The 19671-nt window shown below is 39.5% G+C and overlaps 1 protein-coding gene across 5 annotated transcripts in view; it reads right to left on the bottom strand.

Annotated features, from left to right (window-relative positions):
• Positions 1-529: 529 nt before the first annotated feature.
• Positions 530-19671, bottom strand: part of rai14 (retinoic acid induced 14) — a 38843-nt gene continuing 19701 nt past the window's right edge. For 4 of the 5 annotated variants that reach the window (XM_046375113.1, XM_046375116.1, XM_046375114.1 and 1 more), the window contains 19 exons: positions 19102-19232; positions 17206-17294; positions 16833-16897; positions 15694-15751; positions 14997-15067; positions 10398-10504; positions 10129-10313; positions 9498-9523; positions 8999-9085; positions 8498-8587; positions 7803-7940; positions 7153-7254; positions 5175-5897; positions 4223-4704; positions 3672-3822; positions 3395-3562; positions 3075-3233; positions 2877-2942; positions 530-2542 (listed from right to left, as the gene is read on the bottom strand). In XM_046375113.1, the coding sequence (XP_046231069.1) occupies positions 2456-2542; positions 2877-2942; positions 3075-3233; positions 3395-3562; positions 3672-3822; positions 4223-4704; positions 5175-5897; positions 7153-7254; positions 7803-7940; positions 8498-8587; positions 8999-9085; positions 9498-9523; positions 10129-10313; positions 10398-10504; positions 14997-15067; positions 15694-15751; positions 16833-16897; positions 17206-17294; positions 19102-19232 (2985 nt within the window). In that variant the 3' untranslated portion in view covers positions 530-2455. The remainder of the gene's footprint in view (positions 2543-2876; positions 2943-3074; positions 3234-3394; positions 3563-3671; positions 3823-4222; positions 4705-5174; positions 5898-7152; positions 7255-7802; positions 7941-8497; positions 8588-8998; positions 9086-9497; positions 9524-10128; positions 10314-10397; positions 10505-14996; positions 15068-15693; positions 15752-16832; positions 16898-17205; positions 17295-19101; positions 19233-19671) is intronic. The other variant, XM_046375118.1, reaches the window with a different exon arrangement.

Genomic DNA, 19671 nt, shown 5'->3' with positions numbered 1-19671 from the left:
GCACTGCTAGACACTCCTAAAAGATAGTCCTGAATTTTGAGTGAGGGAAACCCTGTGTGGGAGAGATAACAGTTCTAATATTGGCAAAGGGTGCCATCTAGTGGTCATTTACCACCTGGTTAGTCTCAACCGACAAGAGCAAGTTCAGACTAACTAAAGACTTACTATAATAGAAACCAAAGATCTAAAGTTAAGATAAGATAGGCCTTTATTAGTCCCACAGCAGGGTAATTCCCAGCTGTTGCATAGTTGAGAACTGGTGTTGTTCCTTTGTCCAGTCAGGCTAGCTGATAAAGAAATATTCAGCAGGAAAATAACCTGAGCTGTGTGATTTGGGAGAAAATGGGACAGTATGACAGTGTGTCCAGTTTTGAGAGTGTCAGAAGTCCTGAAATATTCTAGTTTTGAGGTCTACCAACTTTGTCTCAACAGCCTGGAAAACAAGGTTTTGTTTAGAATTAATTAATTAACATTATCTTTGGTAAAGTAATTATAGATCATCATCATTAGACAAAGGACACACAAAGGCTCAGTATCTTGAAAATTTATTAAGGTGGGCAAAAAAGCAGTTGGCAAACAAGCATTATTTATTTTTTTTTAATGTTACTACAAAACTGTTATTGAAGAAAGAACTAACAACAAGGTTGTTTCTTTCTTTTCCCTTTCTTGTTGCAAAACCTTTCTGTCAAGGCCTACAGAGGAAAAAAAAAAAGACAGATAGAAAGGCTCCTTATGATATTCTACAACCTGTAAAACAAAGCAAAAGCCTCAGCTCTACTCAGGGTCCAACAAATCCCAGTCGGACGTAAATCATATTTCATAATAAAAAAAATAGTTCCTGAGTGAGAAACAAGCTTCAGTCAGTCAGATACAAATTCACTGAATCTGACCACAGTTAAACGGCGTTAGTGCTTCGCAAGAATCTCAAACACTGTTCAGAAGAAAGGTGTCATCTAAAGGTGTATGGCTCTAAGTTCAGTACTAAGGCAAAGGAGTGCGATGTCAAAACAGTTCAGAAGTCTCTAGAAGACACGTTCAGAGAAATGCGTTTGAAATGTTCTCTCAAACACCGTACAGTGTATATCCGTACCTACAAAGAAACGCTGAAAGAGACGGGAGTATCACAAACAGAAAACATTCCTGCTCACTGAAATAAATTAATAAGAGAGTACAAGGAAGCCTGATGAAACTGGCATCTATGACAATTACTGAAACTGCCTGTAATACTCAGTTGATAAACAGACACAACTCTAGTTTTAAGCAAATCTTAACCATTTGCTTTCCGCCAGCACTTTTTTGCATGCTTTCAAGTAAGAACAAAAGACCAAAGTGTAAGAACAGACAACAGGAAATGTAAGAACTAAATATTTTACTTCCTAACTATTCTCTGAGTCGGAAAGACAAACATATTGACCATATACTGCTGAGCATTTGTTACAGCTGAATATTCTTCTTATTACAGTAAATAATTACACTCAATCCCCTATATGTAAAATATGTACTAACAGGTAGATGAACTAATTCAGGTGTCACTAGACCAAATAGTGCTTTCTTATACTAAAGGAAAAAGCATTTCATTCACACAAAACACTCAGACAAAAAACAAAGGCCATCAAAAATACAGCTATCAAAACTCTTCATCAAAGTACAGTAATTCAGAAAACACGACATGTTAATACAATTCAGTAAAATACATTTTCAGAATTTTTGTGCTAATAGGAAAATAGCAATGCAAATAGTATCATGCATTTTCTTTATAGAAGTGCGACCAAACAAAACACATATTTTATGTGCTTCTTGGACTGGCGTTGAGCAAAGTCACATGCATTAAAGAGGGCAGGAATAATTTAGATTGTGTAAGGAAAATGCTGACAACTTTGAAACATTTAACAAGTAAAAACACTGTTGTATCATAAAATAGATACTGTTAACAGCAGCGCTAACTGAGGCTTTTATTTCTCTAAGCACACATCATAACAGAAACAAACCACTTCAATCTGTTTTCATCGCGCACACACATTTGTTCATATTGTCACACTGCATGTGATTTAAGCTTACTGCACAGTGACGGTGTAGTGTTAACGTGCACATACTGAGATTATAAGTTTGGCTGGTACACGGTAAGTAACCACCTGGTTCACCCATTTGAATGGTGATTTGGCTGATGTACAGTATCTCTATGCAGGGCTGGAGAAAAAACATCTTCCATCGTAACATTGATGAGCTTTAGATTTTAGTCAGTCAAGTTGGCATTGACAAGGCAATGAATATTTGATTTTAAACCTATTTGTCATTAACAAATACTCAAGGTTTTTCCAGAGGCACCATGTGTTGCAGCACAAGCAGCGTGTGACTTCGGACAGGAGGACGTGCGTTGGTGGATGTAGCGCACAACAGCATTTCGCTTCAGTTTGGTTCACAACGTGCTTTATGGGAAACCGAAGTCCAGTGTGCCTCAGCAGGTCTCCTTGGCTTGGCTTGGCATCTTGCACATCATCAGGATCTGCTTCAAAGCTCTCTGCACATCCTCGTCCATCTGACCCTGAAGGCAGAAAGGTGTTACACACAGCACACAGCACAGGTCATTTAAAAAGGGGGGGGTAGAATTATTTGTGGTGCTCACAGCATTGAAAAATTACTAAAGACAACAGACAAAGCAGTGTCTCCATGACCCAGGATAATTAAGACCCCACTATCTACTCAAGAGATAATCCCATATGTTGCAGAATTTTTCAGTTTTGTGAGCACCTCAAATGTAATTAGCTTCCATCAGAAATAGAGGCAGAAGTTTGATGAATATTTTAAGACCCAAATCTATATGCATGGCTAAACTCAAATAACTGATAAAATACTGAAAATGTAATGGATGGCTCTACCTGGACAGCATAGAGGAGGTGCATCCTGTAGACTGACACTATCTCATGGTGCTGCTTCTTTGATTCCTACACATAAAAGGTGAGGTAAATACAGGGCTTTTCAAAGTACAACACATACTCTTGTGCTTCAAAACACAATTATAATTATTATTATTATTATATGTGTTCTATCCAAGAAGGTGTATGGACAAATCTTACAGCTAGCTGGTACTGTAGCTGTTTGATTTGCTGCTGCATCGTCTCCAGCTGCTGGTTCTGCTGCATTCTCTTGGATGGAGAACCAGAGGTATAAGAGAGCTGTGACAGGCTGTTTAAGGCGTCCTTCAGCTTCACCACCTCCCGTGACAAGTCATCTATCTGAGAGACACAAACATAAAAAGTATGGTTAATGAAACAATTACCTGTAATGGAGCTGTTTGGTTAAAATTTAGGCTCACTGAATTAATGTCTCCAGTTTAGGTCAATTGTCAAGAACCACAGTAATGATTGTTTTTCTGCTGTTGTTTCAAGATACTTACCCTCTTGTTCTTCTCTCTCTCTGAGGCAACGTGATTCTCCACCAGCTGTTTGAGCTGACACACGGCATCCTGGGACTCAGCCAGCCTGGAGGTCAGTGTCTGGTTCTCCTTTTCCCTTGACATCACCAGCTCCTGCAGGGCCTCTCGCTCTGCACGATTGTCCCGCGCCTGACGGGTGGATAATGGGTAGTAAATTATACAAGGGAAGGTCATTTAAAGTTGGTTTTATTCTCCTCTGTGGACATCTTGTCGTGTTTCCATTTCTCATTCCTCTCACCTTCTGCCATGCATCAGCAGCCTCCAGAGCCATCTCGTCCTGCTTCCTGAGGGCCCCCTGGAGGAGCTGCGTCAGGTGGTTCACCTCACCCTCCAGCTGCTCTCGGGTGGTCTCATGCTCCTGACGGGAGACATCCTTCTCTGCTGTCAGCCTGTTTGTGAAATAGGCACAAGAACCACATGGTGACAGCTAGTCTTGGAGGTACAAGTAATCTGAAAGCTGGTCACTTGATCAGCCTCTCACTACAGTAATAATCTTCATATTAACAGTCTTGTCAAGAATTTCCCTCCAGGGATAAATAAAGGAATTCTGATTCTGATTCTGATTGTAATGGAATAATACGCAGTAGTGAAGTATAAAGTAGCATAAAATTGAAATACTCAAATTTAAATACATTTAGCATTTTATATACACACAATATTTAGGTGAATGCACTCAGTTACATTTATACACTACTTTCATAATTCTTCATATATCATTTCATAATCCCCATCTCTCCCAACATTCAGCTGTAGCCTCTAGTAAAAGAAGAAAAGATGCATCTTCCTCACCTGTTCTGAAGAGCCTCCACCTGCACGGTTTTCTGGTGTAGCTGCTCTTTCAGGGCCTCTGACTGGCTTTCCAACTCTTTGATGGCATTTCCCAGAGATGACATCACCTGCGTGTGGTCGGCGAGGGCCACAGAGCTCTGTGCCTGAGCTTCTGCCTCTTGCCTCAGCAAAGAAATCTCCTTGTGAGCGGCCAAGAGCTTCTTCTCCGTCTCGCCTAGCAACGCCTGCAGCTCCTCCACCTTGCCATTAAGCACCTGGACCTGCTGCTGTTCTGAGGAGGGAGATGAGGCTGCGCTGCTTTCAGCTCGGGCCTCAGCCAGTTGTTTCTGTGCAGCACTTAGCTGACCCTTAGTGTCACTGTAGGAGTGCGAGAGTTCCAGCAAGCGCCGCTGCAGCCCAGCGATTACCTCGTTTAGCTCTGCCTTCATTTCTTCGAAGTCTTTGGCTGCGGCTTCAACAGGCACCGTGCCCCTCAGAGCCTCCTAAAACAAGAAGGAATAAATGAAAAGGTGAGTGAAATAATAAGGAACTATATGACAAATTAAAGAGATAAAAGTAGGAAGTGATGTACAATAAATAGACTCGGAGAGTGAAAGAATAATGAAAGACAATGTTGAAGCAATTTTATCTATGCTCCTCTTCATAGAGTGAGTCATCGATTTAGTATTGCACTTAATGTCAGACTCATGATAAAAATTACTGCAGTAGAGATATTGTCTTATTTCATTCCACACATTCTTATTCTCTCTGAAAACATGGTGCCTACATTACCCAAAATGCTACTCAAAAACAGAAAATTCAGCCAAAGATTCAGGGATGTTATGCTAGTAGTGTCTACTAAACTCTTTTACCATATAGGCAGTAGTACTACAAACACAGTAAACAGACTTTGGCGTGTTCCTCTTTCAGTCGTTCAGAAATTCAGAGAGAAGAAGAAGAAGCACATATCCACCTGGAGCATCCTGATCTCCTCCTGTGCTTCCTTGTACAGCTCCTCAATCTGTGCAGTCCTCTGTTCTTTCTCCATTACACTCCGTCTTCCGTCCTCTATCCTCCTCAGCGCCTCCTCCAGCTGTCTGGCTTGTTGAGCCGCTTTCTCCTGTTCAGATTCCGACTGGACAAGCTGGGCCTTCAGCTGTTTAATTTCCTGTTCGAGTTTGGATGATGTACGTCTCTGGGCCTCCTGTTTCTCCATTAGCTCACATTCTCCCCTCCCCACCTGCACTCTCAGCTCCTCCACTTCCTCCACAGCCTGGTGGTATCTCTCCTGCGTGTCTGTCAGCTTTGCTTGAAGCTCTGCTAGACTCTCCATCAGCTCTTCCTCTCTTCCTTTCTCCCTCATGCTTTCATACTCCTCTCTTTCTCTTCCTCGCTCAGGTTTCAGCTGGGCATGAAGCGAGCGGTTTTCCTTTCTGGTTTCTAGCAGTTTCATCTGAACGCTCTCTAGCGCCTGTCTCAACAGCCGGATCTCCTCTTTGCTCCCTCCTCTGCTCTCCTCTTCTTCCTCCTGTCTGACCGAAGCACCGCCTGAACCGCCTTCCCTTTCCACTTGAGCGTTGGAAGGGACTTGTGGAATTGAATCGAACTCGTCCTGGGTGGAGTGGAAGGAGGAGTTGGAGGCCATGCTGTTAGGACGACTGGTCTCCTTCAGGTCCTCGTTTCCTTCCGGCTGTTTCTGTGAAGTGTGAAGTGAGGGGGAAAAGATTGTAAGTGAGTGAGGTAAAGAATTGAAAAATAAAATCTTGCAAAGAATAAATCAGTTGGGCGAGTTCAAATAGTCTAAGTAATTTCTGAGTAATTTTCAGAAGATTGAATAATTGATTAATCAACTACTCACTGCAGCACTCATCAACAGTAATTTACTATATATATAAATATAAATATATATACTGAGAATAGAATATATCAATGAGAATATATAAATGACAAGCCGGTTTGATATAATTTCTGTTATTCTTTTTTTACTGGTTACTTTGTGAATATATACCGTAATTTCCAGACTATAAGCTGCTACTTTTTTCACATGCTTTGAACCCTGTGGCTTAAACAATGATGCGGCTAATTTATGGATTTTGCCTCAAGACGAAGGTGACACTGGGAGCGACAACACCTGCGGCTTATAGACAACTGCGGGCTATATATGTACAAGTTTTTTTTCTTTTAATTTAGTGGGTGCGGCTTATATTCAGGTGCGCTCAATAGTCTGGAAATTACGGTACTATATATGAATATACTGCACCTTTATATCTATCATTTATTAATGCAATTTGCTATATCTTATTCATTTCTATTAGATTATAATAATGGTATAACCAAATTCTGCCTCTTTTGTTTTCCTTCATTACACATTTTTAGGTTTGCAATAGAAAATTAGTCTACAGCTATTTTAATTTTTCCCATTTTTCAGGCACAAAACCAGCGAACTAAATAAATCACTTTGGGCTGCAGCACGTTTTGACTTTTATTGACAGAAAATCATCCGTAAATAAAGAAATCATTAGTTGCCACCTTACACATTTTAATTTCATAATTACAGTTACTACATTACACACTTTGGCTGAGAGGTCCGCATTTCTTCAAGCCTACATCAAAACGATGCTCATCTGCCAGTATTTGGAATCACATTAAGTATTGTTTTGAGACAGACTTGAGTGAACCTAATTTTTCATTTGTGCGCCAGTATTTGCTATTATTATTTACTACATTATTTTGTACATTGCAGAGTTATATCCAAATAAAACAAAAAACATCCTCAGTGACTTTTGTAAATGCCTTTTTTTGCAGGTTAAGTTCTTTTCCTTTCAGATAAAGAAGTGGAGCAATTGCTCAGTGTGTGTACATATACACTCATTGTACTGCCCTTGCTTTCAGAGGGGTTAATTCATTGCTTTAGGGTTTAACTCATGAGCATGAATGAATGGGATACATACCTTGAGTTTGCCTGCAAGTTGCTGGTTCTCCAAAGTGAGAGCAGTAATCTTGGCTTGCAAAGTGGAAACCAGAGCTGCAGACGCTGTTATACTGTGCTCGACCTGTCAACACACACATTCACATACACAGGCACACAAAGAGCAACTTTAAGGACCACTAGCTGCCTACTGAAAAACAAAACGAGTTGTGACATGTCTAAAGCGTAGGTTAGACCTCCTTCAAGAATGCCCAAGGTGAAAAGGTTCAGCAGTACACAGCTGTCTTTTGTCAGTATTGTACTAAACTAGAAGAAAAATCTGTGTTTATGTACAAATCTAACGAACAGAAAGACTTTTGGTAAACCTGTGATACATAAAAGTTAAAATTGAATCAAAAGAGCCACCGTGTAACACTGTATAGCTATACCAAACTCAAATTTGCTGGATTCTCTTTATCCAGCTAGGAAAAAGATTTAAGCTGGATTGGACATATGATTAATTTACAATATTTTGATCCACCTATAATTATATTCAGTGCTTCTGCTGTACTTTACTTTTCAAGTAAAAGTCTGACATCATTGACTTTGACTAATTCTTCTGCTCTAGTCACCACTAGATCTGCTCGTATGTAATACAACACGTCACTATAGCGTTGCTTAGTCATTAATCACCTTCGTATCCGGCTCGGGAAAAGTCGCCGCCTGCTCCACCGTCTGCTTCAGGTCTTCGATTGTCTCCAGCAACATGTTTCTCTGCTCATGGAGCTTCTCAACCTCCTCTCTCAGTGCTATTCCTCTAACCTCATCCTCCTTTAAAATGCGAAAGGGGAGGAGTAGCAGTGAGGAGGGAGTGGGAGGGAAGAAGGACAAAAGGTGGACATGGAGATGAAAGAGTAAAAGGTGAGAGATGAAGGAGAAAGAGAAGAAATGGACAGCAGAGGGAAAAGGCTGTGAAAAGGCTGAAGACAAGAATTGAGCTAATTGGTACATGAGATGCTACTTTATGATTATATACCATGCGGAAATGGCGTTAATGCTGCCCACCCGTTTCGATTTTATTATTACTTCTAGATGTAAATATTTTTGGGGGTATCAGGACCTTCTCATATATGAGTTGATGTTACCACAAATATGTTCCTCTATTGATCCTGTGGGTCTCCTTGTATTACCACTAATACAGGGCCGAAGGCATTTACTGCCAGTTGGGGCTTATTTTGTGTATTTATATTAAAAAAAGTGGATACTTCGGCAATGTTGTAGAATCTGGAATCTGCTGACGAAACATCAGTTTGTGGAATAAAGTCTTAAATGCTCCTGCTTCTTATTCAAGTTATATTTGTCATGTTGACTGTTTCCTTTTATTTTACCTTGTAAATGAATCTTTTGGGAGTGTCACTTTTGCTGGATGCCGGGGTCCCAGTGGAGGTAATGGCTGAAGGAGAGGAGGGTCCAGAGCTCTAAAGAAGGATAAAGTTAGATTGAGTTTGATAAAAAAAAAAAATTTAAATTAGTTTCTAGATTAAACGCTTGTCACAATTTAGTTGAAAATGAGTACAATATTTTCACAATCTGTTTGTAGAGAAACACCAGGAAATTCAGTAATGCTCAAGATGTGCACCTGTTTGTTTTGAGCACTTTTTTCATGTCTGGAAAATACTTTTATTCAATTTATGTACAAATCAGTACATAAATTATATAAAGATACTACATAAGTGAAATACTGATGAGAAGACTGAAAGAACAATAATATAACAGATACTTGGAAACGTTCAGGTCTGACAACCCTTTTATGAATATACTGCAGATGTGCATTAATATAAAGAGTGGCATACTGATACAAGCAGATACACAGATACACATGCATTTACCTGCAGTGGGCTAATAGGAGGTGGAGGTGCTTTTCGTTTTTTTGGAGTTGTGATCCGTTCATCGCTTAGCTTAGCTACTTGATCATGCTGAGGAGCCAGCAAAGAGACATAGAAGAAAGGCAACGAAAAGAGAGAAGAAGAACGGTGGGATTCAGTGCTGGTTAGTAAAAGAAGAGTCAATCAATGGGTGCTATAGTAAGACTTAAGTTAAAGTTTTATTTTCCAAAAATAGCAACTAAAAGATGTTTCACAAGCTGAGAAATCTGATACTAAGACATTAGAAAAGCTGATAAACTACTGCCCATGAGACGTAACTACACAAGAGAAATTTGTCTTTTGTTAATTTTAGGCTCTTCTTCACTATGAATCGTATTGTTGCACTTTCGCTGTTATTAATAGTTGATTGTATTTGTAGCTGCAGGTGTTTAAAAGTAACTTTGATCGCCTGTTTGTGAAAACCTCCAAAGAAAAGGATAGAAAAGTGAGACTGGGATCTTACCTGAGGACTTCTAGGAGACTTTGCATCTGTCAAAAAAGGAGACAAGAAGAACATAAAAAAATTGACAGAAGTAATAACTGCAGTTTTCTCGTTGAATATTTCACATTTTTTTGCTAGAGGTAGAGAACAGTTCTCCTCAAACATGTGCAGAGAAAAAAATAAATTAAAAAAATGTGAGAACTCCTCCAGATGGCAGTGTTGACCAAGCTGAAATCAGACCAGTACAAATCTCAGAAGCCACACATTTGTCTGTTTCTGTCTGTTGGTGCTTGTCCCCCCTCAATGGGGGCAAACCTAAACATTACAGGGACTTAATTCCAACCCAGGGGCCAAGAGCAGGTCCTCAAAAGTTGCTCGATGACAGGTTAAGACTTTTTAGGGTTAGGACTGAGGTTAGGCATAGAGCGCTTCATTTTAAATTGGTAGAAATGATGTCAGTGCAGCATCGTTAAAGCTCCAGTGTGCAGGATTATAATATTCACAATTACATTTTCATTATCTGAAGCTAAGAATCATTATGTTTTTATAGGCATAGGGTGATTAAAACAACAATCCAGAGAATATCGCCCTCTGCTGCCTCAATGCTTGCTTACTGCACTGTTTGTGTGTGTGTTGCTTGCATAACTCTTACCTGAGACCTGTTGTCTGCTCAGGGCGGCTGCGAGGGCAGTTCTGACCTCAGAGTTGCCCGACAGCTTGGCGTAGTGTAAGACGTCATAGCCTTGTGAATCTACAGCTGACAGATCCGCTCCTCGCTGAACCAAGACCTCAACAACAGAAACGGCGTTGGACTCACTGGCCAGCATCAAGGCTGTCCTGCAACCCAGAAACGTGCAAATATTGATCAACAAGGACATGAGGGTCTTCTGAATTCTCTGTGTGTGTTTTCACTGTTAGTACCTGCCACTGTTGTCAGAAACATTGATTTCAGCACCACAGTCCAGCAATGTGTTGCACGCATCAGCATGAGCATGTTTGGCTGACAACAGCAAAGGGGTGAGTCCGTCCTTTGAGACAAAAAGACACGATAAACATTATGTATGCCAAAAATCATCCTACGGAGGGGCTACAAACCAACATAACACACACCTGGATAACTTTCCTTCTGTGACATGAGGACATGGGCCTAGAAGTGAAGTGTGGCGAGTGTTTGTATGGTGAGAAAAACCTCAGATACATGTGAAAAAAAAGAGTGCATGTCTCCTGAAGGAGTGTCTCCTGAATTTCCCAGCAGATAAACAGAAAAGCCAGAAGTTATTCCACCTTCTAGAGTGGAGTAGTTGCTGGGAAAATCCCAAAGATTATATATTTACAGTTTTAAATGAACAGGCTGGTTGACAGTTAGGCTGCTGAGACAGTATTTCACTTAACGTAGACATCCCACATTTTTCACCAGGGTTGACAGATCCTAACCCCAGGCATTACATTTAACCTAGTTTTAACCACCTAAGACCCAAATCTAACATAAACATTTGATTGGCTGGGCCGGGCTTGTGGAGGGTGGTGTACCGCCTGGAACGAGCTGTGGCCTACATCATCTTCACTAAGATTTCATAAGGTCAACAGGTAAGGAACTCAATATTCACTGTATAATGAGACACATCCACACGGTCATTTAATTTTTTAAAACGTGAAATTAAAGTTAAAAGAAAAGTAAAAAAAAAAAAACAATTGCTGCCTTGTGTTTGTATGCCTCCACCAGCCAGCCAAGTGCAGTTTACATCCATATCTGTCTAGATATATATTCATAAATAATATAATAATAAATAATTATAAATAAAGAAATAATACATTTCTTGAATATATACAATACTGAATAAATAATAAATAAGTAACAAGAACAATTGTTTGTGAAGAGGACATTATCACTATATTGAAAGGTATGACTCCAGTTAATAAATTATCCAGTTAAAAATTGAAATGAAGCTCAATATCAGAAAACCAGTGAGCTTATACGTTACAAATATGGATGTTACTGCAAAGAGGCTACAAATTCTAAAACATGGACGCTTCAAACACATCTTCAACTCAGCACAGAAAATCTATACAATCAACACAGTTTCAAGGTGGGAACTAAAAATTAATGTCACCTATTCAGCATCTGACCAAATGTGAAAGATGGTCACAATCTGTTCTGTTAATGAGTTATGATAAATGAATGATGATGGTGAATAATGGACAGAAAACATTATGATGTTACAGTGAAGTTGACTTTTGACCTTCTGGCTATAAAATGTCATCATTCTATCATTTTATCCGATTAGACATTTGTGTGAGTTTTTGTCATAATTAGAGCATGAATTGTTTTGTGAGGTCACAGTGACGTTGACCACCCAAATGTAATCAGTTCATCTTTGGGTCTAAGTGTACGTTTGTGCCAAATTTGAAGAAATTCCTTAAACGCGTTTCTTGGGATATCGTGTTCACGAGAGTGGGACGGACAGCCCTAAAGCTAATATCTCCAGCCATGGGTATCGCCACCACAGAGGCACAAAAAGATCTTAAAGTCATGTCCAGCTGGAGAAAAGTAAAAGAAGGTCAAGAAACAGCAAAGCATGTCAGCATAGCTGTGTGTTTTATATTACAAGGCTGCTGCTCCCGCAGACCACAGAGAACAAAACTATGTTGTGGGTTCCTCTGAGCTCTGCTAAAGACTTTAACAGCCCTGTGTCTGCTCTGCCCAGTCTGTGTTTCTGCTGAACTGTTGCTTCTCTGAAATCTAAAAAACAGAAACCATTTTTTGTTTTCCTCAGAGTAATAGATATCGAGTCTGTGTGAGTGATCGTGAGCACACAGGTGCACAAATTCTACCTTGCCCACACTTGTTATTGTTTACAGCTTGATGCCATCTTGTCACTTTAATACAACGTTTGGGCAACAAAAGCCTGGCCATGTTAGCAGAAACCACAAGAGTCTGTCAATCAAGGCAAACATACATACACTAGCCTCTCTTTAAAGCTTAACACACTCCTAATGAGAGAATAAGAACACCCAAGCACACACTGGAGGGGTTGGAGTTTAGACTGTAACATTAGCAAAGAGCAGCATCTAGTATTGACTTTGCAATGTTTTTCATCTTGTTGTTGCTGTGCAATCAAAATGTCATCAAGTGACCATGTATTCTAAAAATTCATCATTTACTGTTGCTTTAAAGTGTTGAAGTTGGATAGCAATGAATCTGTCAACCAGACATTTCGAACTTGATATAGCCAGATCTTAATTTCTCAGTAACTCTTACATGTGTTGGTTGTGGCTTTATGTAGACACAAATACTTTACACAGGTCTGTGTGTGTGTAAATACAACATGTGACAGACCACTTCAAACCACCTCTCACTCGTGAAAAATGTTTTTATTTCATTAACATTTATTGAAGTGGTCAACAAGAGTGCTGTTTCTGTCACTTTATGTGCTGCTGAAAGAGGAGTTGGGTGAGGGATACTATAAAACAGTGGTTCTTAAACCTAACAGCATGTAACAGAAGCACTGTCTGTTACTCTGAACCACACACTGCAAATGTCAATGAGCTATGAACTGCTGAAACAATGAGTGACCAGACTGTTTAATTTCAATATTTTTAAAGACCTGAGGGGATTAAAAAAAAAAGGCCACTGAAGCACTCAATAAATTGTCACATTGATTGCCAGACTACATCATCATGCGTGTTGGTGTGAGTTAGTTGTTTCTGTCAGGTGTGCGGTTACAGCATGCATCTATCCATGTGCCACCTGTGTAAGCTGCCACAACAAATTTTAATCAGTTTGTAATCAGTTCATTCTTGATGTGTTGATGTCCACTGCACCAACTAGATCTGACTCCTGCCTGTTTAACCTTTACCTTATTGCCTAGAACACACATGCATAGTGTTATTTTCTCATGTAGAACTCATAAGACTAGGATTCACAACCAACAGTACACATATTCCAGAAAGAAGAGCATAATGTAAACTGTGTGCATCATGAATAAACCAACAATCCCACAGAGCTCTTCCTGAGCGTTATATGACTTGAACTGCTAAGCCAAGATGACTGCTAACATGTGGTCTTATACATAAGACTGAAAACATAAGGAAGCTTTTATGCTACATTGTACCATTGTCACTGAGTGGGATTTAAGTTTACATTCACTTGATTGTCTATAAACATTCTTTCTTTCTTTATGTGTAAGACCTGGCAGATGCCCTGTTTCTTTCTATATGTGTGATTGTTTAAGTCAAATATAGATCAGGTAAAGGTATTTGTTACAGCCATGATGTAAGCCTGAGGCGAACAAGCTGGCACGTTCTGTTCAGCACAGAAACAGCACAATATATTCCAGATGACTGCGGTCTGTATGTCTGCTAACTGCAGACAGAGCTGCTCATATCTCACAAACACATTTGCAGATGGTTATGTTTTTGTCGTCCCACATGTGCAAAACCTAAAATGTGCAAGAGGGGAAATTAAAATTTTTTTGTTGACACATTTTGGGTGCAATGCTGGTTACAGTTTCCTTACTGCACAGACGATGCATTATTTTGCTTAACAATTTTTGGAAGAAATACTTGAAAACCACATGTAAATACTGTATCTCAGCAATAAAATCTACCATGTCTTTGGGCTTGCTCCATCCTTGAAAGGATTTCAGAAACCCTATACTTTAGCTTTAAAATCCCTACTGGCAGTGGCACAGGGTGGTAGCATGAACCAGTTTCTAAAGCCACAACATACAACGCAGGCTTGTCACAGGCTTAAACAAGCAGGAGGCAGCAATAAATTTTAATTAACAATAACATAACAGCTTTACGTGCAGGCCAAGACACCACTCTGTGTGTGTGTGTGTGTGTGTTCTTCCAAAAGGTCAGTCATGGCATGAGAATAAAAAGAGAAATAAATAGACAATGCATTCTCTTCCCTTCCATTTCTTTTCTTTCACTTGCTGCTTTTCCATTTACACAGACACACACACACACACACACACACACACACACAACATCATCATGCTTGCACACCCCAGTTGGGTAAAAAAACCACAGGAATGGAGCGTCACTGCAATGGAGACCACATGTCTGCGGCTTGAGAGCAGAGTTCCCACAGTACACTGACCCTCCACCTCACACACACTCTCACACACATGCACACGGTGTACATCAGTCAATCTTTATACGCGAGGAAATGTCGGTTACTGAGGATCTTTCATATTGCAGATTTTAAGCTGGGAGAGACAACTGAAGTTACTTTAAGTTTCTAAAGAGATACAGACAAAAACGTAATCAGACAAATAAGATTTGACAGCAGATTAATACAGAAAGCATCCTGTTGCAAACACAAGAAGTATCGGCAGGTAAATCTTTTAAGACAATCCAAAGTATGCAAACAATAAGTAGCCTTCCTTGAACAAATTTCTCTCTGGAAACGACACAGCAGAGAGCGACATGAATGAGAACTGAATGAAGCATTTTTGTGGTCTTCATTAGTTTCGGGAAAAATAAAAGAGTGGAAGTAATAATGAAAGTACGCACTGCATCCTTCAGGTTGATGGGACTTTTAAGTTCACACAGCAGTTGGACAATCTGGATGTTCCCGTTGGCAGCTGAAGAAAAAACAAACCAGCACTCAGACAATAAAAAGGAGCTCACAGGTGTTCAGAGATCGCAGTGTGTTCTAGGATGGAATTTGGCAAGAGATCTCTCACTGTCTGATGTCCAAAAGACCACATTAATCACAGCATAACATGACATGACTGTACTTTCTACTTTCCTTTTCATCAAAAAACATAGGCAGGATTACAGTAGCTGAAACTGTTGTGTAACACTCGTAAGCCATTGTCTCTATTGCAAAAGTGCAACATTGATAAAAAATATAGAATAAGTCACCTCAACAGCATTGTCAAATAACATCAGCATTGTGAAACAAACTGAAAAGAAGCTCTAAAGAGATCTGTCAAATTCAGTGTAGGCACACATGGCTGAAAAACATTATTTTTAGAGCTGGAAAGCAGAAGCCTCAAGAAAAAATAACCAAAGATCAAGTCTGTGAGAATGTTCTCATCACTCAGAGACAGAGCAGTGTTTGGTTTGAACGAAAACAAGCATGAATCTTATGGGAACTTTTGATTGAAACGAGCTTTAACTTAATCTCACAACATATTTTCCCAACAGCAGACTAATCTTCAACAAAATTGCTTTTGTTTAACTCTGAGTACACTGAGACGCTCACCAGCGTGATGCAGAGCCGCCTTTCCTGAGGCATCTGGTACATCGATGGGACATTTACCCTGGAGGAGAAACAGAAACATACTAGACGTGAAAATCAATGTTACACACGAATAATGAATGAATACAACAGGAAAACATAAAAAACATAAATACATAATTAGACAGAACCAGTATTTATAAACATAAATACTAGATTTTTCTAACTTATTTCTTACATCTCCCTAAAAGACTTTCAAAACTTTCTCGAGAATGTGTCTGAGAATTTCCCAAAATGAGTCCAAATAACTCTCAAAATGCATTTCATGCTACCGTAGCGCATCAGTCAATGTTCATAGAGATACACATGTGCCAGAAACAATATATCAACTCTATTTACTCTATTTAGTTTCTCCACATGGTTTTCTAGTTTGGGCTTTATGAGTGATGGCATTATTTGTTGTTAGTGGGAAACAATCAGCTAACATTTTGCAACAAAGGAAATTCTGGCTTTATTTTGGTGCCACAGCACAGAAAAAGGTTTTTCAGAACAGTACAGTACAAAGAATTTTGGGGGACAAAAATGCTGTTTGGAGCTTTAAAACTGCTATACACACAAGTGAACCTGCATGGATGTTTGACCAGGCAGGTGTGTGATATGCTGCAGGCTGTCATGGGATAGTTAGGTCAGCAGGTAAAAGCAGGATAAAGTGTGTGTGAAGGTGTGTTTCCTCTTGCTGAGATCTGCTGATCTACACACATATACCCACACCATCAGCAGGCTGAAGACATGAATCAGTGAAGCTGCCTGGTTTCAGACATCTCAACAGAAGAGTGAGACTGTTCAGTGTGTGGGTTTCATGCAGTTCATGCTCCAGCTTTCACACATTCCTTATTTAATGCACCAAGTAATGCATCCAAGAAGAAAGCCTGCTGGGTAACTGGATGTCCTGCTATTACAACATTCTTATTTCCATATTTCTTGCACTGAACCTAAAATACTGTGTAGCCGTTAAAAATCAACCATGTGGTGCTATCACTTATCACTGTGGGTCCACAATGTGTGTAAAATACATGATAGATTGCAGTACTTTGCCACATTGCTGGTGATTTCAGTGCATTACATATGACAAAGTGGTTTTATAGAAATGTAATCCACCTTACCTGAATGAGCTTCTTGCAACACTCGATGTGATTGTTTTTGGTTGCCAGATGTAACGGATTGAAACCTGAACACAAATAAACGAAGAAAGGATTTGTTAGGCCAAAGGATTTTATAAAAAAAACTGATCAAATGTTACACAAACACAAGAAAGTGGTACAACAATTACAACCAGATAACGATCTTCGACATAAACAAATAACACAACAATATACTTCTGTCTTTACAGTATATATATATAGTATATATAGATAGTTTTGGGTTTTTTTGTTTTTTTTGGGGGGGGGGGGGTATTTAATAGTAGTGCAGTAATAGAGAAGATCTGAAATAAGTCCCATATGTTCCATCAATACTAAATATAACTCCAGCACATACCTGTAGCATCAGTGATTGACAAGTCAGCTCCATGGGCCAGGATAGCAGATAGGCAGTCCGTCTGACCACGTGCAGCTGCCACATGAAGACTAAACCCAAAGCCAAGAGAAAATTAGAAAAGCAGTAAATGTTAAGATCTATAAAATCACAACAACAGAATTGTTGCAAGACAGCTGTTTTACAACTTTACAACTAGTTTCCAGGCTTCTTTAAAGATCTTGTGAATGGGACAATAATTTATCTCCAGTGCTGACCTCACGTTGCACACTGGGGTAAATAAAGTACCAGCAGAGTTAACACTCTCACTTTTATGCCATCTTATTTAATAAAACTTCTTTTATTCTTTTTCACACTTGATACTGACCCCACCCTGTCTAAATGGAAAACATGACATTAAAGGGACAGTTCTACATTTTGGTAAAAATAAAGCTTTACTCAGCGGTTGCTTAACTTATCTAAGCATAAACAGTGGAAACAAATGGAAACGGCCTTGTTCTGTTCAAAGGTAACAAAAGCTATCAAACTTTTTTAATTAATAAGTTTTATTTATTTTTAAAATCTTTTTAATCATCTACGTCTAGGGGTGGTGACTTGCTGGAGACAAAGTCACTGTACCCAGAAAAACTATAGCACATGACCCACAGCAAAAACACAACTTGTAGTTTTCATGCGTGCAGCAGGCAATCAATACAATCACTTTCCAGCTCAGTGAGCAGAATGAAAAAAAAATAAACACATGCACAGCTCCCCACTGTGTGAGTGTGTGTGTGCGTGTGTAGGGTGCACAATTTCACACTCTTACACACTCACAACTATGCCCACATGCCTTTCTATCAGGTTTTATCACCATAGAGATACTGTAGGCTCCTCCTTTGTAAGCCCTGAAAAGATTGGAGCGTCGAGATCCCAAACCACCTCATTCATCGTGATTTGTAAAGGCTGCGAGTACGCATTTGTATTTGTGTTTCTGTTCTCCAGTCGCATACAGAGAAAAGATCAAGGATGTGAACTACTAGCAGAACAAGAAAGCCTATGTGTTTGTTCCAGCACGTGAGATTCTGCACATTCGTTTCTCCCTGCATTTGTGCCTATGATTTGAGGTTTCCAGCTCTGCATGAGCTGCATAACACATCGAGGTCAGCGGGTGTTGTGTTTCAGAAAAAGAAAGAGGTCAAATATTAACACTGAGTCTCTGTGTTATCAGCAATCTCAATTGGTGAGGCAACAAACTCCACTGCCTCTGCAGAAATGAACCGACTCTCGAAACACTGAATGTCAGGGAGGCTGGATGAACGGTTGAAAACGTCAATCTTTCAGGAACTAGGGAAAACAGCTGTATTTTTAGAGTGGCCATTCATTTTTTAACAATGTGCTGTGGAGCGTGAAAGTAGCTTCATAAGCCCAGAAACATGAGCATATGCTGGAGAAAAATGAAAAGAAACATAAAAATCACCAGGAGTGGATAATGTTTCCCTTAAAGTGAATGTACTCACTTTTATTTTACCACAATCTAATAATTTTTTATTATACCTTTATCGTTAAAGTGTGAGTTTAATCCCAGATGGCAAACTGTAAATTTGCCTGCATCAGTCTGCCTTCTTTTTTGATTGACACTGCAACAGAATTCCCTGCAGACTACTGTCTCTGTTTCTATCAATTAATTATTCTGTAGAGCACTTTTTTTTTTTTTTTTTTTTTTTACAGGAAGCATGTTGTAATTGTGATGTTATTTACTGTCTACATGAAATAATTGCAGTCCGCTGGGATTCATAAACTGATTACAGAAGGATATAAATAAATTCACAGCACAAAAATGTGCTTAAAAGTACATTTCCTTGATCGCTGTATCTGTTAAAAGGCATTAAAAAAAGCACTAAAAAGACGAAGAATGCTTACGCTGATTTGCCCTCACTGTCCAGCTTTACAGCACTGGCACCTTTCTTGGCAAGAAGCGATGCAACCTTCTCCACCTCACCATGCTCCACCGCAGCAAGTAGCCGCTCGTCATTTTTGTTCCACTCATTGGCCTATGGGGGGCAAAGGAAAAAGAGTTCAAATGAAGGACAAAGAAAAGGAGAAAAGAAGAGAGAAGAGCTAAGCTGACATCAGTGTGGGACCAGGGGGTTAGGAAAAATACAATGTAAATCTCTTGAAGATAGTAATTTTTCTTTCTTTGTGTTGTAAGTATGCACGGTTTTAATTCTAAGAAAATATCTTTTCCTTATCTTTAACAATGCATACATTATTAATGATGGTTACATCATTAGACACTGACGCCCACATTACTAAATCTCTCTGTGCGGCCAAAACAACTCAAGATACTTTTAGCATGAGTAATGTTTCTCAGTCGGAGGGCTCGTTGTTCTCCACACATAACATTTGTGGCCATATGGGTGACACATACACACACCTAAGCAACATCCAGAGTGGACATTTACACTGACACACACATACACAAACCAAATG

The sequence above is a fragment of the Scatophagus argus genome, chromosome 20, assembly GCF_020382885.2.
Source record: "Scatophagus argus isolate fScaArg1 chromosome 20, fScaArg1.pri, whole genome shotgun sequence".
In the NCBI taxonomy this organism is placed as follows: Eukaryota; Metazoa; Chordata; class Actinopteri; family Scatophagidae; genus Scatophagus; species Scatophagus argus.
This window is presented reverse-complemented; position numbering and strand designations above follow the sequence as displayed.